The sequence below is a fragment of the Papio anubis genome, chromosome 14 (genome assembly GCF_008728515.1).
Source record: "Papio anubis isolate 15944 chromosome 14, Panubis1.0, whole genome shotgun sequence".
In the NCBI taxonomy this organism is placed as follows: Eukaryota; Metazoa; Chordata; class Mammalia; order Primates; family Cercopithecidae; genus Papio; species Papio anubis.
The window spans coordinates 6,867,072-6,891,714 of NC_044989.1; the positions used below are offsets into that span (position 1 = coordinate 6,867,072).

Sequence of the window (24,643 nt, forward strand, 5' to 3'; positions counted from 1 at the left end):
AATAAATTTCTGTTCTTATCAATTACCTGGTCTAAGGTATTTTGTTATAGCCATACAAGCAGACTGAGACACTTTGCTTCTGTACCAATTTTCCTAAGTGACACACGTGGGTTTCTTGCTCCCCTCATTTGCTTTTCAACCCCTGTCCCTAGCTCCGACACCACCGTTCCACCCAAACCTCACCCAAACCTCTCCTGCTGAAGCCACTAGTAACTTCTCTGCCACCGTGCCCTGCAGGTGCTTTTCTCTACTCTTCCTGATGGCTTCTCATTAGCATTGACGGGCTGGAAACTCCTCTTTGAAACGCTCTCTCTTCCTTTACTGTCCTGTAGCTCTCACTCTCCCAGTTTCCTTCCCACCTTTCTGGCATTTTTTTTCTCAGGCTGCTTTGTGCCTTCCCTTCTCTTCTCTTCTAAGCTTTGCAAAAGATGGAATTATTCAATCCTGAGCCTTGTAGCTCTTCTCAGTGAGCTTTCTCTTCCAGACAATGCTCCCAGCCTTCTCAGCTGAAACTGCTTCTCTGAACTGCAGAGTCTCACACACTGAATGGTTCAAGCTCAGTATCTCCTCTTGATTTGGTCTCAAAAGTTCTTCAAATTACACCTGCTCCCAAATTAATGTTTGAAACCATTACACCACCTTTAGCCTACTCCTTCCCTGCAGCTCCATAACTTAGTACTGAAACCACCATCCTCTCTGCTGTTCCTTCTCAAAACCATCGTTGACACTGACCTTTTTAGCACTCACACATCTAATCTTTCACCAAGTTCTTTCAATTTTACCCCTAAATATCTCCCCAGCATGTTTATATCTTACCATCTGCACAGCCAGGAGTCTAAGCAAAGCCATTGCCCACTCCTGTGTGGGCTGCTGCACAGGTGAGTCTGAAATCCCAGCATGTGCCATTTATCAGGTCTGTACTTTCCCAGACTGAACATTCAGTTCCAAATTCCATGCATTCCTGTGATTCTAAGTTGATTCTCAGGAAGCAAACTGAAAATGCCAGGTTTTTTCTTACTGGTGGAGAATGGAGTTCACAAAAAGCATCCACGGACCAAAACTAGCCCTGTCCTGTGCAGGTCTCTAGGACTTTCCTCAGAGCAAGTGAGTTTCCCTGTCACTTGCTTCCTCTCATTGTCTGGACATTCCTACCCAGATGCTGGGCGGGCGTGCACACTCCGTAACCTACTGACATCTACTGAGGGTCCTTACAGAGCCGCTGCTCTGTCCAGTAACTGGTCAGGAGACTATGTGAAGGCTTTATTTCCTTTCCCAGCCCTAGCCCAGTGGTTTGCTGGGAATTTCTCACCCATAGAACTGATTTTAGCATTACAGTTAATGACTTTACTTCGCTATGGTCTTGGTTCTCTTACAAATTGGGAAGCCTATAAAATGCAGTAGCCAGGTGGAGCAGAGCCTCATGGTGGCTGTTCTGATCTCATTATACCCTCTCTGACATGCTCACTGTCAGTCTCCCTTCGAAGGCCTCTTCATGCCAGACTGAACTTGCTTCCTTTCATCCCACATGCGTGGTAAGACGTGCCCTCTGTGCTTCCCTTACAACCTAATTTCTCCCATTCTACCATCAATTTCTCGGGCAATTGTGAACCTCCCTCCTTATCTTGGTACATGTCTCTCCTCTACCACTTGTGACTGTTATAGACTGAATTGTGTCATTCGTCCCTCCCCCCAAATTCATATGTCTATGCACTAATCCCTACTACCTGAGAATGTCACTGTATTTGGAGATAGAGCCTTTATAGAGGTAATTAAGGTTAAAAAAAAACAAAAGGCTGTTAGGGTTTGCTTTAGGCCAATCTGACTGGAATCCTTAAAAAAGAAGAGATCAAGACACACAGAGAGACACCAGGGATGTGCGGGCACAGAAGAAAGATCATGTGAGGACACAGGGAGAAGAAGTCCACTTGCAAGGCAAGATGAGAGGCCCCAGAAGAAACCAACCCTACTGAAACCTTGATCTTGGACTTCTAGCATCCAGAACAGTGAGAAAATACACGTCTGTTAAGTTGCCCTCTCTGTGATATTTTTACTATGGCAGCCCCAGCTGACTAATACAGTGACACTGTATCTGATTAATCTTAAGTACTTCAGTCACACACCAACCATCCCTCCTCAGCCCACCCACCATTCTCAATCGTAGGGTATCTTGGCTCTTAACTCTCTTCTAGGTCATTCCAGTTGTGGTTCCTGCAGCACTGGCCCCATTTTCACTTTTCGGGTTTTCAGTATCCTCCCAACAGCATTTCCTGCCACTGCCCTCAAGTGTTCCCTCCCCTGGGTTAGGAAATCCCCACTACACATTTTGTTCACAGTCCTTGGGGCCCACACTTGATTCAAATTCCACGGTCTCCCTGCAGTTGTGGCCTTCTCTTCTCTCGCCTCAATATCTACTTTGGAGACATCTCCTTGTGGCTTCCTTGTTTGTGTATCTCATGCACCTGCTTCCATTGCAGTCAGGACGATATTAAATATGTGCACCAAAACCTCCCTGGCAGCCTGTCTGCCTGGCACAGCATTTCAACAGCCTCGCCTTGGGGCTCTTAGTTCTGTGGAGCCTCCATCTGCTGAGCACCCTGACGTTCCTTGCCGGGGACTGCTGGATCTCACCCCCAGGGGGTCCTGCCAGTGTGGTGTTGACCAGAGAAACTGCCCATCCGTCGGCGGGAGGTGAGAAGGGATGCTTGTGGCGAGTATTACACAGCTTTAGTAGTGGAAAATTAGAGGTTTAAAGCCGTCATGCTCTGTCTCTGTGCCATAAAGACCTTTCTATATACCCTATACAACAGATTCGAACAAAGAATTGCATTGTACTTATTTACAATAGATCCTAAGTTATTGATGACTAGCCTGTTTTTCTAGGTAAAAGTCTAGCCCAGCTGTACTGCAGCACCTGGTACCTCTTAGAGGCTCAGTAAATATCTCCTGAGTGAACGCTGTGTGGTCATGCCAGATACAAGGTTTAGGGACAGCTTAATGAGGAAGGACTTTCTAATCTGGGGGAAATTGGGAAGTCCCTTGGCAAGGGTATTGCAGAGGCAGTAAGATGTTAGACAGTCAGGAGACCTCGGATGTCGTCCTCAGTTCAGTTGCTAGCTAGATGCTCTTGGAAATACACTCTTTTCTCTGATTCTCAAGTTTTTTAACTTGCCAAATATTGAAAATAATTCCCATCTGATGGCTCTCTTGGATGGTATAAGAATAATGGATGAGGAAGCTACTATTTGCCTTTCATGCAGGAGAGAGGTTCCATTCGTCATGTGGGGATTGGAGTTAAGATCTTACAATGCCTAACCATCCTGGAATTATCAAATTCTAGTTGCTGTGCATCAAATTGGATACAGTTTAGATAGCCATACCATCATCATCATTGCTTGGAGTGAATAGGTAAAAATTGAAAAAAAATCTTGTTATATTTTCTCATAGAAGTCTGCCCAGGGATCAAATGTTAAGCAGAGATTTATTAGTGGACATGATGTAGTCAGCAAAGAGGCCGGTAGTATTTTGAGAAGCTTCCTGGAGGAAGAGGAACTGGAACTAGGTGTTGAAGGGATGTTCAGGTTTAAACGATAGAATAGAAGTGAAGAAGTTAATGAATATGGCACTTCCGACACGTGCCAGGTGCTTAATAAATGTAATTTAATCCTCACAACACAAAAGAGGTAAAGATAACTATCTTCTTTTTAATGTAAGTACTGACAGTGTGCCAGGCAACAGATGAGTCAATATGATACCTGAGATGGCTGCCAGGGTAACAGAGCTCACTCTGAGAACCCAGGGACAGCTCCGGGAGCTGAGACATGAAGAAAAAGTAGGAATTAGATCAGAAATGAAGAAAGAGAAGGAAAGTAATGATTGAGAAAAGGATGCCCCAAGTCATGAGGATAACATGAACTATGGCACTTGGTTGTGAAACCACAGGAAGTGTATGGGGAAACCAACAAACAAAAAAAAGTAATTATCAGAATGTTTTTAGTTTTTTATTCTGGAAAAAAAATTGTTTAAACATAGAAACATCTAGAATAGTACAGAAAACCTCTACAAATTAAACATCATAACGATCATCAAATTGTGGCCATCAACTCTCCTTCCATCTATATCCATTCATTTTCCAGTCCTTATATTCTAAGGCACATATCAGATATCTGTAATTAATTTCTAAATATTTATCCAGATGTTTATAAAGGATAAAAACTTTTTATTAAACATACCTCTAATAATATCCCATCTAAAAAGTTAACAATTTTTTATATCACACATCTCTGGTTTGTGTCTAAATCTCCTCTATTATTTCAGATAATTTTATATTGGTTGGTTTTCATCAGAATCCATTGCAGTTGGTAGACATATATAAGTCTTTTTGACTTCTTCTATTTTTGTCCTTGCAATGTTTTTGTTAAACAGTTTTTTATTCTACAGAGCACCCCACATTTTGCATTTTGCCAACCATATACCTGTATGCTGTGATATGCTCCCCTTTTCCTGCATTACCTGTATGTATGCAAGTCATGGTAGTTACCTGTATGTATGTATGGCAGGTCTATCTAGAGGGACATTTAAAGAACTTGGAGTGGGAGCTTTTTAACATGGATTGAGAGAGGGTGAGGTGAAAAACTTGTTTAAAAAAATACTGTGGATGGGCAGGGCGTGGTGGCTCATGCCTGTAATCCCAGCACTTTGGGAGGCCGAGGCGGGCGGATCACGAGGTCAGGAGATCGAGACCATCCTGGCTAACATGGTGAAACCCCGTCTCTATTAAAAATACAAAAAATTAGCTGGGCGTGGTGGTGGGCGACTGTAGTCCCAGCTACTTGGGAGGCTGAGGCAGGAGAATGGTGTGAACCTGGGAGGGGGAGCTTGCAGTGAGCCGAGATCGTGCCACTGCAGTCTAGCCTGGGTGACAGAGTGAGACTCCATCCCAAAAAAAACAAAAAAAAAAAAAAGGCAAATACTGTGGATGTACCAGAATAATACAGTAAAGGATTAACCAAAGGCTTCAGCTTTCAGTGCTTCCTGTCTGTGCCATGTCCCGTGTTCCCCTCCCACCCACTTCCTGAGTCAGGCAGCAAGGGCATCTATGCTCATGCTGTCTGGTAGGGTTATTACATCAGACATGCAGAGAGAAACAAAAGAGTCAAGTGTCAGCTTTCATGTTGTAGAAGAGACTTTTGATGAAGATGCAGAGTGATCAGTATAGAGAGAACCCTGGGGACCAGCTGGAGGCAGATAGCTCAAGCCATACCAGAAGGTCCAGGTGCCAGCAACCAGAGTCCAGCAGTTAAGGAGAAATCTGAATAAATTCTAATGATGACAGACACTGAGCACTGAGAACCCAGCACTTTTCTTCTCAGTGCTTTGTTGCTGGATAATTTACACCAACTCAGAGGAGAAAGGGTGAGGGAGAAGCACTAAGCCAACTGAAGGCAAAAGCCTTGATTTGCTTGTTTAACATGAATTGCTTAAAATTTAATTTTCTTCTCTTGAGTGAAAGTGGTGCTGCAGGTAGAAAAATAAAGTTATGTTGTTGTGGACATCTGAACCCAAACAAGGGCTTGTGTGTGTAGCTGTTTATGCTTACAGTCTTAAAATGCTGTCATAGGAAAATAGCACTTTCAAATTAATATTCCCCATCATGTCGGTGTCTCGAAACATTATCCGTGTTCTGGAAATTTCAGTCATCAGAATGAATCTTCTAGAGTGAATCTACTGCTAAACATAGTTCCACCAATTGTGTCTTCTCTTTCTCCTTCAGCCCCTCCTCTCACTTCTCTTCCTTGTTTCTCTTCTTTCTGCCCCTTCTCTTGGCACTTTCCTCAAAACATTTGAAAGTTGAAATAAGACATCCTGTGGTTTTTTTTTTTCTAATCTAAGGTTTCCAGATGGATTATGCTGGCGTTCTGCTTTCCCAGAAAGATTTCCAGAGCTGAGAGGGGCAGGACAGAGAGCACATGTGCTGTTCCAAGCTGTCTGTTGCCTCTGTGTGGCCATCTGTCATTTTCCTCAGGCACATGATGACCTGCAGGGCTGGATCTTGCTTTTGTTTCCTTCAAATCCTGAAGGATTCAGACAGACTAACTTTCCAATGCCCTTTATAACCTTTCCCCCTGGCAAAACCTCAGCCAGAATAAACCAAAAATGAAATGGAGAGAAAGATCATTGCATCTTTCTGGATCCCCAAATTTCCATTCCAGATTTAGGGCTGATGTTTCCAGCTCATGGTCCCTAACCACATCGTTGTCACCTATGGTTTCCCAGACCACAGCAGAGATGCATAGCATTCCCCTACTCTCTTCTCACCTGCAAGAATTTATAACCTCTTCTGAGACCCACTCAGATGCCCCAGCTTACACAGAGCCTTTCCTGTGCAGTCCTCCACCTAACCCATTGCCCCTGCAACCCCTGCTGTCTTTTCTTTTTCTTATGCTCTAGTAGCGTGTGGTCAGATCAGCACGTCAGCACTTGTGTTGAATTGCACAAACCTATGTACTCCTTTTTGGCATGTGGTTTCCTTGAGAGGAGATGGGACCTGAGTCTAATAGTTTGTTTTTCCTAGTGTCTAGTAGGTGGCACCACATGATTTCTAGAAGGCTGGATGGAACCTGTGGAATCAAAGGGAAATAAAGCAACATTTTGATGGCCTGGGCTCTGCTGTAGTAGTGGCCCAAGTGTTTCTACTCTGCTCACCCCTGACATTTATGGGAGCTGTCCATGGATGTAAAAAAGCTGCTCTGATTTCAGACCTGAGCTTCACCATCAGGTCCAAATTAATTCCCGACGTCCAGGCAAAAGAGGAACATGGCCCTCTGACAACTCACCCCAAGCTCATTTGTGTAAATATTTTTACTGCACAGTTTTACGTCTCCGAGTTGGTTTCTGACTTCCAATGTCAGCACAGAGCTCTCATGGGAGCCTAACATTCCCACCAGGCTTCAGCTGAATATTTATGAATGTTCCGTAGTAGACATTTTCTATTGTTCCTGGAAGACTTTTATTATTTAGAGAGCAATTCATCATATTCTGAGGGAACATGGAGGAGCCAAGTCACATGGCAAGGGTTATGATGGTTTTTTTTCTTCCAAGATGAGCAAAATAATCTCAGCCAAGGCTTTCTCAAAGATTTGCTTATCTCCTTTGTCTATCTGCACACATTTCTACAGGCCATGTTTCCATCACAAGCAGCCAGCTAGAAAGTAGGGTTTAGGCAATCTTCTGCTCTCAGGATTGCTGACCACTGGCACACCACTCTTTAGGGCCTATGATTTACGCCGAATGCTGAAGCCTAGAACTACATCCTACATTTACTTTGGTAAGGATAGCATTGCTTTTTAAATTACTCAACACAAGAATGAGAAATATTTATAGTTCTTAGAGGATGATATAAGGAGGGATGAATACTTTGTTGAGTGCTTACTATGTTCTTTAGATATATTATTTGATAGATATTACCTATCATGTATGTATGGTAAATAGTATATGAGAGCATTTTTCCCATTCTACTCTGATACACAGAAAAGAGATAAGAGATGATGTGTGAGTTTGTTATTGATAAGTAACTCATCACTCCAAAAATCCAGTAGCTGAAAACACTGAGCATTTGTTATTGTCCATGGGTTGAATGCTGACTGGGCAGTTCTAATCTCAGCAGAGAGAACTCAGGCACCTGTGACCAGCTCGGGGTGGGCTGGGTACCTGGTTCTGCTGATTGAGGCTGGGTGCTCATTGTGTCTTGAGCTTTGGCTGGAACAATTGGACTAACTTGGCTCTGTTTCATGCAGTGTCTCATTTCCAGCAGGTTTGGCAGGAATTGTCTTCAGTGCAGCCTGAGCAGGGGTATGAGAAAGAGCAGAAACATGCATGGTCTTTTGAGATCTGGGCTTGAAACTTACATCTTAATTCTGCTGAGTTTTGTGTTAGTGGTGGTCGTGTTTTTGTTTTTGCTTTCTGCCAAAGGAAATCTCAAGACTGGTACAGAGTTAAAAGTGAAGAAGTACATTCTTCCTCTAGCTGGGAGTTCCTGCAAAGACCCATTGAAAAGGTTATGAATAGAGGAGGTCATGTAATCAAGTACAGATGTGTTTTGAGAAATAGTGCTAGGTGCTAAAAAAAAAAAAAAAAAAAAAAAAAAAAAAAAAAAGGGAATAGAAAGAGGGCTTTCAATATCAACAGAAAAAGGTCACAAAAGACATTGCAGTATAGTAGCTGGGACATTATACCCCAAGGTAAAATAAATTGATAACACACAGTGAAGGAAGAGAGCCAGATAAACTTTACTCACCACTGATACTGGAGCAGGATGGACCAGAGGAAAGAAAGCAGAGACATTTATCCAGCTTCTCTGAGTCCCTGATAATGTGGAAGCAGAGTCTCTCCCCTGCCCAGGGAACTGGCTGATTAATCCTTAATCAGCTCAAATATTGAACTTCTGGTTCCTCTGCATTTTGGGATGCTCACATTACAGATTGGATAGTTTCCAGTGAGCACCAGTGAACCCATCAATCCTCTCCTTTTTCTAGAAACTCTTCTTTTGGTGGAACAAAACATGCAGTAAGAAGACAAAACAATAAAAATGTATTGGAAATATTTTTGATCTGAGTACTGAGGAAAAAAAGTTTGACAGTTATCCAGAGGCTGAGCTTTAGTCTGGTGAGAGACATGATCAGCATTGCAACTGGGGAGGAGGACACCTAGTCTGAATGCTGAGACTGGATTAGCGGGCAAAACCTAGATTTGGTGGTAATCCAGGTAAGAAATGATGAAGCTCCTAACCACAGCACTGGCAGTTTGTTTGAAGAAAAGACTCCTAACCACAGCATTGGCAGTTTGAAGAAAAGAGGACATATTTATGAGATGTTTACAGAATAGACCTTGGAAGTTGCTTTTGTGTAGAGATGTGGAGGTTACGGGGAGAAATAAGGCGGCTCTCTGGATTTTGTCTCCAGACCCTGGATGAATGTGCACAGCTTCCAGGGAGTGGTTGATACAGGAGGAAGAGTGAGATGCGAGTGATTATGGGTTTAGTTTGCAGACAGGTCGAGCTTGATGTGCACACTTGGAACTTAGTGGAAATGTCCAAAGGTCAGGTAAATATGAGAGAACAAAGGTTAGGAAAGTAATTAGGGTGGGACCTTAATTTTAGAGCCATTGTGGTAAAGATGAACAGTAAGGATATGGGAGTCAAAGAGGTGTTTGAGAGAGAGTTATACCAAAGGAGAAGAGGTTCAAGGCAGCTGACCAACATTAAAGGATGGGCAAAAAAAGAGCAGCCACAGAAGGCACACTCAGAAGTGGCCCAAGTAGTAGAGGGAAAAAATGGGAGTAGAGAGCAAGACATTTCAAAAAGGAAGAAATCATCTAATGTCTAATGCTCCAGATAATTCAAGATCTTTCTGAAAGTACCCATTACCAATGGCAATAAGGAGATCATTAGTGATCTTGATAAATTCCACTTCATGAAATATGCCTTAGTCCATTTTCTGTTGCTATAATAGAATACCACATAGTGGGTAATTTATTAAGAAAAGTTTATTTAGCTTATGGTTCTGGGGGCTGAGAAGTCCAAGAGCATGGCACCAGCATCTGTTGAGGGTACCCATGGTGGAAAGTGGAAGGCAGAAGTGAAATGTGAGTACGTGAGACAGAGAGACACAACAGGGGTTGGACTGGCTTTATAACAAACCAGGCTTGTGATAACTAACCTGCTTCCACAAGAACAATATTAATTAGTTTATGAGGGTTTTGCCCTCATAACCTAAACTCCTGTAATTAGGCCCCATGTCTCAACACTGTTGCTTTGCATTGTGGATTAGGTTTCCTGTGCATGAACTTTTGGAGGACACATTAAAATCATAGCAGAAGAGAAAGAAGAAAACCAGAGACTAGGAAGCAGGGTTTGCCAAACATACTTTGAACATGTTTGAATGATGAAATAGAGAAAGAAACAGAGCAGTACCAAAGAGGAAAACTTCTTTTTAAAAAGATAAGGTAAAAGAGATTTAAGAGCATTTAAATGCTGATAATAAGGAACCAAGAATAAGCAGGGGATATCATGGAGTGTGAGGGGGCTTTAGGAAGAGGAGAACTCTTCTACTGTGACTTCAAGGGGAGGCTAACCCAAGGATGGACAAGTGAACTAGTAGGCAGTGCCAAAGGAAAGTTGAGTTTCTGTCTCGAGGCTTTCAGAAACTCACTGAAGTAAAAGGAAGAGTCCTGTGGTTTCAGTCATGGAGGGAAATGAACAGTGAGCACAGACCAACACAGCCTGTAGATTAAAGAAGATTCTGGTAACGACTTTGATATACTTTCAGGAGGTTGGGAAAAGGGGAGACTGAAGTGGTCCAGAGATAGGAAAGGATAAAAGGTGGTATTTGAGCTTGGCCTTGACACATGAGTAAACAGATCTCAGCTTTCTATAAATTGTAATTGAGGATGAAAGGAATATTCACATGGATCCCAGAAAGTTCTGAGCAGCCCTGAAGACAGACCTAGAGGTAGCCAGGTGGACAGAACCCCTTCAAGTCACTTGCATCAGATTAAATCACCAAGCCCTGAGAACTCAGGGCAGTAGTAGGTCTTTTCTGGCCATCACAGGTAAATAAAACATTCTGTGACAATCTACATTCTGAGACAGCTCTGTGATAAAGTGAGCCTACAATCATAGTGCAGTGATAATTCTAGCTAATGTTTATAGGCTGTCTGCTATGTGCTAGGTACCACTCTGAGCGTTTTCCATGTGTTGACTTATGTAATTCTTATAACATTCTGACAAGGTAGGTACTGTTATTCTTCCCAACATACATATGAGAAAACTGATGCAGAAAGAGGTTAATGAACTCATCTCACATCATATGGCCATTAAGTACGTCTTGATCTTTAGTGTGGAAGTCATGCTGTTATCTGCTGCACTGGACTGTCTCTTGAAATACATGCTGAAAAAAGTGAAAATGTTTGTGAATAAAGAATCAAGGGCTGGGCACGGTGGCTCACACCTGTAATCCCAGCACTTTGGGAAGCTGAGGCGGGTGGATCATGAGGTCAGGAGATCGAGACCATCCTGGCTAACATGGTGAAACCCCATCTCTACTAAAAATTCAAAACAAAATTAACCAGGTGTGGTGGTGGGCACCTGTAGTCCCAGCTACTCGGGAGGCTGAGGCAGGAGAATGGCGTGAACCTGGGAGGCAGAGCTTGCAGTAAACCAAGATTGTGCCACTGCACTCCAGCCTGGGTGACAAAGTAAGACGCTGTCTCAAAAAAAGAAAAAAAAAAAATATCAAGAAGAGTTCCATGGCATAGGTAGCATGTGAACTGAGTTTCTACCTTATTTCCTAGGCAGTTAAGTGACTTGATGAGAGGTATGTTTTAGCAAGTGTAATCCAGCAGTAATGTGAAGATGGGCTGCGAGAGAGAATGGAGTCAGGAATACCAACTTGTAGTAACAATGAACATAGCTATTATGTTAAAAGGACTTATGTGCCAGGAACTTTGCCTAGCAGTTACAGTATATATGGTATAAGCTAACCTTTCTTGAGTGGTTAACATGTTTCCCATGAGGCACTTTGTGTTTCAGGCACATTTTCTTTTCAGATACACTCAACAACATTGTGAGTTTGACATTCTCATTTTCACTTTATAACTGAGCACCAGCAGCGTAGAAATGTGATGTAACTGGCCTGAGGTCCCACGGCTAAGAAGGAGCAGAATGGAATGGAATTGCAGATGCTCTGATCCCAAAAGCAGCTGTCTGAACCAGTACTTGATGATCACTTTTCATGGTATATTAGTTCAGACACTTTGGCCCGAAAGTACAAAATGCCACTCCTTTAAGTGCACAAGAAAAAAGAGATGGATTTATGAGATGATATAGACAAGAACGCACGTGGTTCTCCTATTTACTGGGAAAAGGGTGTGGACTTTCTAGTGAATTCAGATAGTTCTCTCCAACTCTTTTGCACTGACCTTTTTCCTTTACTGAAGACTGATTCTGTAAGTTTCCCACACATCCATTTTCTGATTGAAACTGCTCTTAAGTTTCTATTTCTTTTGTCCAAAAAGGATTTAGATCAACACTGGAATCTCTTGGTTCCAAATCCAAATTCCTGGAGAAAAACTCTTGATTCCTGGAACAAACTCATCAAATGCCGCCTTCTGGCCCCATCAACTGAAGTTAGGGCCTGGAGCTATTGTAAAATGACTGCTTCCATATTGACCATGTCAGATACGGGGAGTTTAGAGAGGCAGGTTCCTCACAAGTGGGATGGGATTGACAAAGATTCTTTCCTTGGCCACACTTTTGTGGAAAAGGGATCCTGGAAAAGAAATATTGTCTTTTGCTGCCAAAACTGGCTGAGATTGGATAGGTTCTTTTATAAAGTTTTATTAAAATTAGGTTTAGTATTAATTGTACACTAGTGCAGAACTAGAATTTGGTCCTCTCCATTAAAATTATGTGAAAATGCATGTCACAGAAATAACCAAATATCTTTGGCAATTGCATAATTATCATAATGAACTCTCATCATATTTTTAAGCATGGCCATATGGCCATTTTAAGTCTTTTGTTATTTATGGACAGTTATTATTTCACTTTGGTTCTTCTCTGAAAGCATTTGAAATCAGCTACATTCCAAACTTGCTTCTTCTTCAAACATATTCATGGAAAAGACTATGAAAGTTACTTTTAAAATACAGGCTTCTGCTGAAAACTTTAAGATCATACCAGCAGACCGGGTAAGAATTTGCAGAACTCTAACGAAGAAACCTATGGCTTCATGAAAGTTCTATCCCAAGCTCAAGAATAACAAGAGTTACATGGGACTGAATGAACTGATGAGGACAATATTTTAGTGACTTTTTGTTTGAAATGTTGCTGGTTCTTTAATATTTTGTTTTCTAAATTTAAGAAAAGTTTTTCTCTTTTATCTTAAGCTATCTATAGCTTAGAACAATTTGGTAATGTATACCTTTGTGAATAAAAAGGAAATAATTACTTTTTCCTCCTGCCTGATCCCTCTGGAATTAGAAAACTATTAGTAAACATTTTTATTTTATGGTAATGTAGTTATTTGCATATGTGCAGTAAGAATATGTTCTCCTTGTAACAGTACACAATTGAAAACACTGGATATATTATGAAGGCCTTAACTGGAATGTTGTATCTTCAGATATGACCAGACGACTTTAAGAAACTAAGGTTGACTTTATGGAGTCAATAAAGCCTCTTGGAAAAAAATTATCACTATGGTGTGTTGCATACTTGGTTCACTTACATAGTTTCCTTCCAGGTAAATAAAGAGTGTCACTTCCTGGCAGGCCCAGGAACCCCAGGATATTTTGGAGACCTATAAAAGGGATATTCACTCAAATCCCTAACTGTTTCAGAAACAGCCTGAGAGCAAGTCCTTGGCTTAACTTTCCTGTTTTAAGAGGCTTTTAACTGTTCAGTCTGAGATTCTCCTAAAAGTTCCAGGAAAGCAAACTCAGAAAGAGCCTAGGTGGTCAATCATTATTTTTGCTGCATTTATATAAACAATCAAGCCAAGTTAATGAGACTAAACTTATCTTGCAAGCAAATCAGTCTTTGCTTATTTTTGGTAGGAATGGGAGTGAATGGAGAGAGAGAAATTATGTTTCAGAAGAAAACTATAGCACACCCCTTATTGAATTTTAGTCCTGCTCATTGTTTATGCGCTTTTCTGATTTGTCTACACACTGGACTGGATCCTGAATTCTCCAAGATTCCTCCAAAATCTGGCAACCACACTCCAGACTAATATTTCCAATTTTCTCCAACTCTTTGGACTTGGAATGATTAAAATTAAAACTGCTCCTTTCCTGGAGCCCCAAAAGCTGAAGCTGGAGGACTTGATACAGACATCAGAGAGATCACTACAATAGCTCAGGGGTAGACAACCTTCATGACGTTAAAACTGAAAACCAGGAAGGTCTATCAGCTTGCCACTGCCTGCTTCCACTCCATCTGAAGAGGCTTCAAGTGCAGTGTTTAGAAATCTTTTTGATTGGTTGCCCTCTGGGCTCAGAAACTGAGTTTCCAACTATTAATCTTTTTTTCCATTAAAAAAATCCCCTCATTAAATGCCGGACTGTTAGCACCATCCAGTCTATTGGAACTATCAAGTCCCAACAGGTGGTGACTCAGTGGTTCCTTAGTGAACAAAAGGTGACCACATGAGAAAAAGAATGTCTCTTCTTTCCTTGAACAAGAGGAAGGACTGACAAAAACTCCTTGCTTGGCCAAACTGTAGCCAGTCTCCTAAAGCTTCTCCTATGTCTACCTGTGTACTTCCTTGTAAAGTCCAGTTCTTGGGCCAAGAACCCTGCTAAGTCAGTTTATCAAGAACTCCCCACCCTTGATATCTGATTCAGTATTTTCAATATATGACCAAGTTTCTCGTTTCCATCATCCCCAGGTGATGTCTGATCACCATGGCCTGTTTTCAGCAAGAATCTTGTTAGATTTCTTTAGCTAGAATCCCTGCACCCTCACCCCTGATATCTCCTCTTAGTAATTTTCTATCCAGTGGTCCCCACCCTGCTCCTTGACTATAAATTCTCACTTACCAGTGCTGCACTCCGAGTTGGGCCCTATCTCTCTTCCCTATTGCAAAATCCCATTGCAGTGGTCCCTCTATTGTGATGCGCTTTACACAAGTATCATTGAGTTTTCTTTAACACGGTGATGCCATCTTAGAGAAATGCGTTCTCCATAATATTGAATCTGAGTGTCATCTGTAAGATGTGGGTTGTTTATAACACATTTTAAAGATGAGAAAATTAAAACAGAGTAATGCATTTGGGTAGTGGCACCGTGAAACTTTATAGTGAATGGGTGATAGGATCTAATGATTGGCTTTCAGGCATTATAGAAGAAGAATCAAGAGTGGGTTGAGCTTCAGATCCCTCTGGCCAAGAGGTTGGTGCTGCTAACAGAAACAATAAGCAGAAGAGGCAGAAAGAGAGGGTGATAGCAGTGATTTTGAGCATGATATGTTCATCCAGGTTGAGACCATCAGAGGAGAGGAAGAGCATTTCAAAATGGCAGACTGCGCTAGAGACTCCGAATCAGACAAGAGAAGCCAGGCTGAAGATAACAGCCCAAGGGCTAGGGATTTTACTGAGCATAACAGAAGTAGCTGTGTATGAGTGAGGAAACAGAAGTAGAACAATGAGAGATGGCAGATAGAGATGGGAACTAAGCTTTCAAGTTCTAAGAGAGAATGATCTTGGAGGATGCCATCAAAGCAAGGTCACAGATAACGTGGAGGTGGCCATGAAGAGTCTGGGACCCAGGGGGCTTGCATAGACCTGAGTATCATCACCCCATATGCTGAAGTCACCACACACACTTAAGTGGAGGCTGCCTGGCACCTCCTGCGTTCCAGCCTCCGAGCTGGGTGCCCTTTTTCACAGGTTATTACAGCGCCTTATCTTCACAGCAACCCTGCAAGATAGCTTTTGTCTGTATTTCACAGCTGAGGAACCTGGAAACTGAGACAGTAACTTGCCCTAAGTCAATAGTAGCCCAGCAAGGAAGCCAGTTGGCTCAGTCAGACTCCAAAGCCCGTGACTTCACGTGGGGCTTGTCCAGATGTACCTGGTGGGTGTTGAGCTGGGGGCAGCTGTGTGGGAGGTTAACTCAGCGCATCAAATGTAGAGGCTGTGGCCACCCTCCCATTGCCTTCCACTGTCTCCTGCATGACCAGGAGGACCATGCCACAGCCTCCAGGACTGGCTGGGACTGGCTGTTTCATCTGTGTGGCCAACAAATCTCTATCTTACTTTTTAGCAACAAATTAATCCTATTTTGAGAACAAGCTTGAGCACCAGAGGGCTATTTGGTTGGAAGTTTTTCTACCAAGCATTATTTTTCTCATAACATCATTCCAGCATTGCCTATTTTCCTTTCTGAGTGGCTTCGATACCTTCATTTCCTTCACATTCTCTCTTTCCATCCCCTGGTCTCTTTGTTGTTGTTGATTTCCGAATCACTTGCTCCCTCTCATTCATATTCCCATCTTTCCCACTCCTTCTCTTTCTTCTTCTCTCTGCCTGACTCTTTTGTTCTTATTCAGGCAACTTAAAATACAACACTTTTTAATGAATCTCTAGCCATTCGTAAATAAATACAAGGTAACCACTTATGTTTTATTCCCTCCCAAATTTTGGAGGGTTGAACACAGGGAATTTGAGTTCAGGGAGATGAGAACTCAGGCTCAGGCTTATACTAGAGAAGCTTATGTAAAAAGCACTCCATAAGATGGTAAAGACACAATTTCTAACTAGAAGTTTCTTAACATCCCAGAGATTAACTTGCTGAAATAGTTAAAAATTTTGTGTTTATAATGACAAGGAACAGCTTAGCTTCCAATATGTTGTCAACAGCTCTCCTGCTTGAACTTTTCAAGGTTTTGCGTTGTCTTTTTGCGTGCCTGGAAGTGCTAACACGAAGACACAATTGTCTCTCAATCTAAATGTCGCACATGGATGAGAAGGTTCACAGTGTCTTGCAAGTATCAGGGATGTCCCAGTATTAACCAGACTGAACTTTGAGACTCTAGGAGACTTCTAGAAAAATGAAACTCCAAAGGTCACGTTCAGCAGAATTAGTAAAATGGAGCTTTTCTTTTCTCTCTCTCTATTTATTTTTTAATCTTCTTGAGACAGGGTTCGACTCTGTTGCCCAGTCTATAGTACAGTGGTGCTATCACAGCTTACTGTAGGTTTGACCTCTCTGGACCCAGGTAATCCTCCCATCTCAGCCTCCCGAATAGCTGCAACTACAGGCTTGTGCCACCACATCCAGCTAATTTTTGTATTTTTTTTGTAGAGAAGGGTTTTTGCCATGTTGCCCAGTCTGAGAAATAGAGCTTTTTTTTTTTTTTTCAAATAAAGAACAGCATGAGGTCAAGGGAAAACATTGTGACTGCTTTTCAGAGTTTAGCTTTCTCCTACTGGTAGGAGCCTATTGGGGATTAAATTGTGTCCCTCCAAAAGTTATGTTGAAGTCCCCCCTCCCAGTACATATGAATGTAACCTTACTTGGAAATAGAGAGTGTTCGCAGATATAATCAAGTTAGGATGAGGTATTACTGGATTAGAAAGGACATTAATCCAGTGACTGCTCTTTATAACATTAGGGAAATCTGGACACATACGCCCAGAGGCAAGTGCTGTGTGAAAACAGAGATGCACTGAGAGCGCTCCATACGATGGAGGAGGTAACAATTGAAGTCATGCTGCCACCAGCCAAAAAAGTCCCACGATTGCCAACAACCACCAGAAGCTAGGGAGAAGCCAAGAAAGCTTCTGACCAGTCTCAGGAATGCTGCCCTGAGGAACACCCTGACCCTGGACTTCACCCTCCAGAACCGTGCACCAATACATCTCTCTTGTTTTGAGGCTGCTTTGCTGAGACTTTTTTTTTTCCCCCCTGAGATGGAGTCTCACTCCATCACCCAGGCTGGAGTGCAATGGCATGATCTTAGCTCACTACAACCTCCACCTCCCAGGTTCAAGTGATTCTCCTGCCTCAGCCTCCCAAGTAGCTGGGATTACAGGAGCGCATCACCATGCCAGGCTAATTTTTTGTATTATTAGTAGAGACGGAGTTTCACTATGTTGACCAGGCTGGCCTTGAACTCCTGACCTCATGTGCTCCACCCTCCTCGCCCTCCCAAAGTGCAGGGATTAGAGGCGTGAGCCACTGCGCCTGGCCTTTGCTGTGATTTTTTTTTACAGAAGCCCTGGGAAACTGACACAGAGCCAGCTACAGATGTGTGGTTGGGCAGAAATGTGATGGGCAGTGACTTGGATTTCCCTAGCATGGGAAGCACTGCAGAGCTCCTCATGTGCCTGATTGTCAGGGACAAAGCGTGGGCCAGCAGCACACTCCTTCTTTGGACAAGGTCTTAGGGCAAAAACATTACAGTCAGACAGTGTAATTTCACATCACAGCCTCACTACTTCCCGGCCGTGTGACTTGGCCTGAGTTATTTACATTTGGCTCCATTTCTCAATTCCAGTTTCATTGCAGCACCTATGTGATCGCATTCCTGTGATGATTACAGGTAAATATCATCGTGGGTGAAGTATAAGAGGGAGGCCTGGCATTTACTAATTACAAGATAACTCTCCTCCCCACACTGTGCTTCTTGAGGTTTGGGATCCTGAATGGATTCCCTTCTGGTGATAGTCAGTGTTGTATGTCAGTGTGGCGAGGCTACAGTCTCCAGTCACTCAACAAAACCGTCGTCTAGGTGTTGCTCTGAAGCTATTTTGTAGATGTGATTTCACATTTACCACCCGTTTGCTTCAAATGAAGAAGGCCATCTTTGATATTCTGGGTGGGCTTGGTCCACTTCACTTGAAGGCCTTAAAAGAAGAAAGAGCTGAGGTTCTCCTGAGGAAGAAATTCCACCTGGAACTCTAGTGCCTGCTCCTGCTCAACAGGTTCCAGCCTGCCCTAAGGATTTCGGATTTGCCTAGGCAGCCCCCCACGTTGCCTAAGCCAGTCCCTACTGGTTTTGTTTTTATGTCGTTCCACTTGATGACAGTAGGAAGTAGAATGACAGTAGGCTCGATGGTGCTGTAACAAATGCCTAAAAATGGGGAAGCAGCTTTGGCATTGAGCAATGAGCAGAGGCTGGGTAAATGTTTAGCCACATGCTAGACAAAGCCCAGATTGTCTTGAGCAGACTGTTGGTAGAAATTTGGAAGCTACAGGTGCTACTAGTGAGGGCACAGATGATTCTTGCTATAGAATTGCAGAAGGCTTTGCCCAGTCACATCCTTCTGCTGTGTGGAAAGCAAAACTTGTAATTAATGAACTCAGATGTTTAACCGAGGAAATTTTCAAAGCCAAGTATGGAAGGTATGGCCTGGTTTCTCTCGGCTGCTTACAGATGAATGGAGGGAAGAACTGTTAAGCAAAGAGAAGCCAGAGCTTGAGGAAGAACTGCCTGTCAGGCTTGTAGAATCCTGCAGGAACCTCAGGAAATGGATGGACTTCTCTAAGAGCCATCCTTCCATTTTTTCTGCCATTTGTCTCTCCTCTTCCTACCCCATTCCATTTTAAGAGCATATTATTTTATTTTCTCACTTATCTTGCCACAGAATATTGCTGATTTATTTACCTGTCTCCCCCCAGCTAGTGTCTGCTTGAAGGCAATGGCAACATCTTCACTGGGTTTTAGAGCTTAGTGGTGTCAGGTACAAAGCAAAAAATAGATATTTGTGGAATGAGTGAATGAATGCATGAACCAAACTTTGGGACATGAGCTGAATGATCAGGATTTAAAGATATTCTGGAAAATCAGAAAGACCAGAAAGGCAGTTCCTTGACTGGGATCAAGTGTGTACCTCAAAGGGGCTGAGCTGAATCCAGCGTCATGGGCCAGAATGAACTGGTGTCTGACCTGGCATCTGTGGACTGACACTCCTCGTGGCTTCCTGTCCTTCTGTCCTTGAACTTCCCTCTGTCCCATATGTATCATGAGACTCCTTTGAACTCTCTACCACTTCTCCAGCCTCACCTGTCTACGATCCAGCCCATCTACCCTGCCCATACCAGACAACCTTGAGTTCCCCAAAGAACCCTGTCGCCACTCAGGCCCTTACCTGGCTGTTTCCTTTGCTAGGGATCCACCCTGTCTCCATCCCTGGGAAGGTCTACTCCTCCTTCAAGACCAAGTGCATGCAGTAGCCCCTGTGGGAAGCCTTTCTCAGTCTCCTCCTCACCCCACGTTTGGCTGTTGGGAAACCATTCCGCTTTGTACTTTCTCATGCTGGATTACAAATGTGTCTATCACTCCCTGGAATTGCGTATTGGCCCTGGAGGCAGGAATGATGTGATGTTCATATTTGTATGGAGGCCAACAAGAGGTCAGAACACTGTGTGATTCATATTCATATTTACAGATTTACACATATATGATGTTCTGAAAAAGGGCAGTAGAACGTCCTAAGGAATGGGTAATAAGGAATGAATCATTTTTTAAATTAACTCAAAGTCACCCCTGGAGATAATGAGGTGTCCTTATGAGGTCTGGCAATCTTAGCCTATGCAAGTAGAAGAACCCAATGCCTGGCACATTGACTGTGTTAAATAGCCATTGTTATTTCAGTGAAGAGTAAAGATTATAACAAACTGATGTTTGTTAAGCACATAAGCTATGCCATACGCTGTTCTAAGCACATCCCATGTGTGAACTTATTTAATCCTTACATCTTATTTAATCCATACATGAGGTGAAGCTTAAATTGGTCCTTGTAGGGTCACACCACTGTGAATTCAGAATATTCTGCTAGCTCTTCAACCCAGGCCCTCAATCGGGTCTGTGCAGCCTGCAAGGGCATGGGGGAGGCCCACTTCAAACATCAGCTCTTCTTTGAGCATATTCCTCCATTCTCTTGTTCTCAGACCCTTTAACCCTCACAGAGCAGGGTCTGTCCATTCAACATCCCCCTTACTTGACTATCCCGTCCCTTTAGAACAAATCTCTTGCCCCATCCTCAGGAGAAGACTGCAAGTTCCAGAGGGCAGGAGTGTTGCTGCCTAATACTCCCCAGAGCCCGTATCAACACCTTGCACAGAGGACACATGAGATACATTAAACTACAGTGACTCTGTTACATGTTCCTGGTTTTCAGGAATTTGGGAGCTTGCATCACATAAACAAAAGTCAGTGGATTTCCAGGCACCAGAGCTTTCCTCTCATAACACTTACCACGAGGGCATGATAAAAACTGTGCTCATTCTGGGCCTGCCTACCCATCCGTTTACCCACCTTGCAGCCTACTGACACACCTACTATATATAACTCCACCCTCCATCCTAGCAAGCATATGTGAGTACAACCATAGCCCAAACCAAATGTAATTTTAATATACAATCATACAAATTGAAATGGATTTCTAGTCGACATGTTATTTTTATAGATATTTGTAAAAACATTCAATTGTACTTACAGCTTTTAAAAATTTTTTGTTGTCAATAATTTGTCGTAGTTGTCTTAAATATTTTGCTGGGCCCTTAAAAGCTCTATGCACTTGGTACCTCTTTATTGTATAAAGAATTAAATTAGTTCAAGCTCATTATATGTCTGTCCTTTCATATGGGTTATAAGCTTTGTGGGGCAGATACGTTTGTGTCTGTGTCACCCCCAGAGTCCCCCACACTGAGCAGAGTACCTGAAACTTAGGAGGTGAACAATGAGTATAACAAAGAAAAGAAAGGAAGAGAAAAAGGAAGGAAGGAAAAAAGGAAGGATGGAAGGAAGGAGAGAAGGGAAGAAAGAAGGAGGGAAGGAAGGAATCCCTGTATCTTTAGAATTTATTTGGACAAGATGGGATTGAGTGATCAAAGAATGCCATGGAAGAGGAGGTTCTCATTTTTTTCTATAGCATGGCTTGAATTTTTTTAAGGGTAAGAATTATTAGCAAAAGTTTTATTTCCGTTACAAATACTTGCATTCCAGGTACAATTGCTACTACCCTTCCCAAAACGTTTTTTTATACTCATGGGTTCTGCAGATCAGAAGTTGGGCAGGGCACAGTGTGGATGGTGGATGGCTCACCTCTGCTCCATGACACCTGCAGCCCCAGATGGGAATAATAAAAGGTTGGGAAGACATCTTTCCACTTCTACCCCACACTCCAACCAGAATCATCAGAAGGCATCTTTATTTGTATCTCATGGTTGATGGCAGCTAGGGCGACAGCTGGGCTATCAGCTGGAACATCCCCCACCACACAGTGTTCTCTTCTCATGGGCCAGTTTGAGCTTCCTCCCAGCATGGTGGGCTCCAAGGGAATAAGGCTAAAGTGTTAGCATATCTATGACACAGTGCTATGGACTGAGCATCTCTCCCAAAATTTCATATGTTGGAATCTTAATCTCTAAATCCCTCAATTTATATGTTGATGGTGTTTGGAAGTGGGGTTTTAAAGAGGCAATTAGAAATAGGTAAGGTCATCAGGGCCCCCATGATGGGACTGGTGGCTTTATAAGAAGAGGAAGAAAGACCTTAGATAGCACATTTGCTTTTTTAGTCATTTGATGCCTCCTGCCATGTCACGACAAAGCAGAAAGGTTCTCACCAGATGTAGCCACCTGATCTTGGACTTCTCAGCCTCCAGAACTGTGAGTAAAATAACCTCTATTTTTTATAAATTACCCAGTCTCAGGTGTTCTGTATGGCCACAGAAAATGGATTAAGACATTCAGCCTTGAAAGACACATGGGCATCACTTCCACTATATGCTACTGACCAAGCCAGTTGCAAAGGTTGCTCAGGCCTAAGGGGAGGGGACATGTGAGGCGGGTCATATTGTTGAGGCCTCCTTGGAAAGTGCAATCTGCCATTACTGGTTCACCCTGTAAAATGTGTTTCTTACTGTACTTTGCGGCCAAAAAAGTTTGAAATATCTCTGCTTCTTATTGTGTATGTTGTGAATAACCACAAGTATTGCATCAGGCTGTTTTGATGGACATTTGTTTCTAATTTTTCTTACTTGCAAAATCAATGCTGCAGTGAGCCTCCCTCTGTTTCTGTATGCACATGGAGTAGTTTCCTGGATGAGTATGCTTAAAACTCCAAGCCCTTTCCCTAGGGCTTGCTGAGAGGAAGATGGCCTGTGTGGTTGAGGGTTTTTTTCTAATTTTAAATATGTGCTACTGTATAAGAAATCCATTGTTAATATAATTGATTACTATTTTGTACTAAAATTATACTGTAATTTCTTTCTTTACTAGAAATTATTTGTAAATATAGCTTGGTTTTTTTATTTTTCCAATTTTTGGATTATAAATGATTCTGTTGCCACACTATATTTTTTGTTAGCCTGATTGCTACCTTAGGAGTTTCATGGAAAGAGAATAAATGGTTCAGAGGAGACCAAAACCACTTTAAAGTTTCCTGGTACATATTGCCAATCAATAGGATGCTATTTCAGCTAGACTGTGGAGTTGAAACAAAACCTGTTGAAACCCCGTTAGTGTGGCTGTACTAAGTCCTCCTGAATATAATTAGAAAATTTAAAGTAGCACAAGGTAAGCAATTATCAGAAGAATAACTTCCAGTTAGTTCATAACTCAGTTTCTGAACCACTCGTTGGCACACCAGTAGGTGCATACAACCCTGTATACAGTGCTTGCAGGGAGGCAGGGGGGTCTGTAGCATCACCCATCCTAAGACATACATCTCGGTGAATAAGCAACAGTTCGTTGGCCATGGATGTCCTGTGGGACATGCTGTGGGGAAGCCTGTCCTGCAGGGGTGCCTGTAGCTAGTGCCAGTCATGATTTATGACAGCAGAGTAACTCATATAAAACACCTGGCTTTGAGGCAGCACCTTCCTCCTCAGTGAGATCTTGCAAAATTTGACTCTCTGTTGCTTACAGCATCTGTTCAATTCAGTTTAGCACTCAGTGTGTGCCAGCCCCTGTGCTAGAAATACAGATGTAGACTGGTTTTTTTGGTTCATTGCTGGGGAAGCTAGTCTAGAAGACAGAGAGAGGTTGGTGAGCAAATGCTTAGAACACAATAGGATAGTAATGATAAAGAGACGTACAAACTAATGCCAAATGTTTTCATCATCCTGTGAATAAGAAGTTATAATAGAATAAGCCTCTTCTGGTAAGTATAATGGTGGTGGAGGGATAGAATTTTCCCAGAGGAGTGAATGTTTGAACTGAATCGTGAAAGATGAAGTATTTACTGGACAGAAAAAAGAATGAAGGTGATTTCAGGCAGGGACAATTTGCCAACAGACATACTTTGTAAATTAATTGGGAAATGACTTGGCACTTAGGAGGAACCTCCACCTGTTTCTTAGAGAAAAAGGAGCAGAAAGACCAGAATTCCAGGGCTGGGACCTTCCATCTATGTAGAAATACAAGTCAGTGGCCACCGAGTGAACTGTTCAGAGTTCTCGCTCCAGAGTGTGGAATCATGATTTCTCAGCATAAAACTTAATTCTTTCTCTGAAGTTCTGCCTCCGAGAGCACTTCTGGTAGATCTCCTGACTGATTCTACCATGTTTTGCTGACAGGACTCTGACACCATGTACTGGGCGAAAACAGGCCCATACACACTGTCCTTAGAGAATTCAGGCCTAAAATTGCTTATTACACACGAGATCCTGACTTTGTCTAACACACATCTGGGAACAGTTTTTCCTGACTTCCAGAGAGTAGCCCTTTTTCTTTCCAAAGCCTTATAGAAGCCAGCTTCAGCAGGCTCAGGGGGTCAGTGGGAGAGGCTGGACTACAGCATGCTGGGGTGCCATCTCTCTGGCTCCATGGGCCATTGGACAACGAGGGGATTGTCCCTCCCCACTGAATAAATGACATCTGGGGCCCATTATTTTCCATAATTATTGTAATATAACTCAATAAAACTAAATGCTTTATTTGTGTTGCTGCTTGACAGCAAGTTTCCTTAACAACACAACACCATTGTATGCCTACGGAAACAGCTGCACGAGGCAACACATATACTTGGAATTTTCTTGCTCTTGCAATCCTGTTTCCCAATGACTCTCCTGTGAGCAGAATAAAAGTGCTCTGCTGTAACAGGACGGTGGGCACTCCCAGCTGCTCTCTGTACTC

At 42.6% G+C, this 24,643-nt stretch overlaps 1 protein-coding gene across 2 annotated transcripts in view; it reads left to right on the plus strand.

Annotated features, from left to right (window-relative positions):
* Positions 1–22,696, plus strand: part of RNF144A (ring finger protein 144A) — a 154,846-nt gene extending 132,150 nt beyond the window's left edge. Inside the window, exon 7 of one of the 2 annotated variants that reach the window (XM_021924492.2) lies at positions 22,084–22,696. In XM_021924492.2, coding sequence (XP_021780184.1) covers positions 22,084–22,140 — 57 coding nt within the window. In that variant the 3' untranslated portion in view covers positions 22,141–22,696. Of the gene's footprint in view, positions 1–14,709; positions 15,666–22,083 lie in introns of those variants that run through there. The other variant, XM_021924498.2, reaches the window with a different exon arrangement.
* The last annotated feature ends 1,947 nt before the right edge of the window (positions 22,697–24,643 follow it).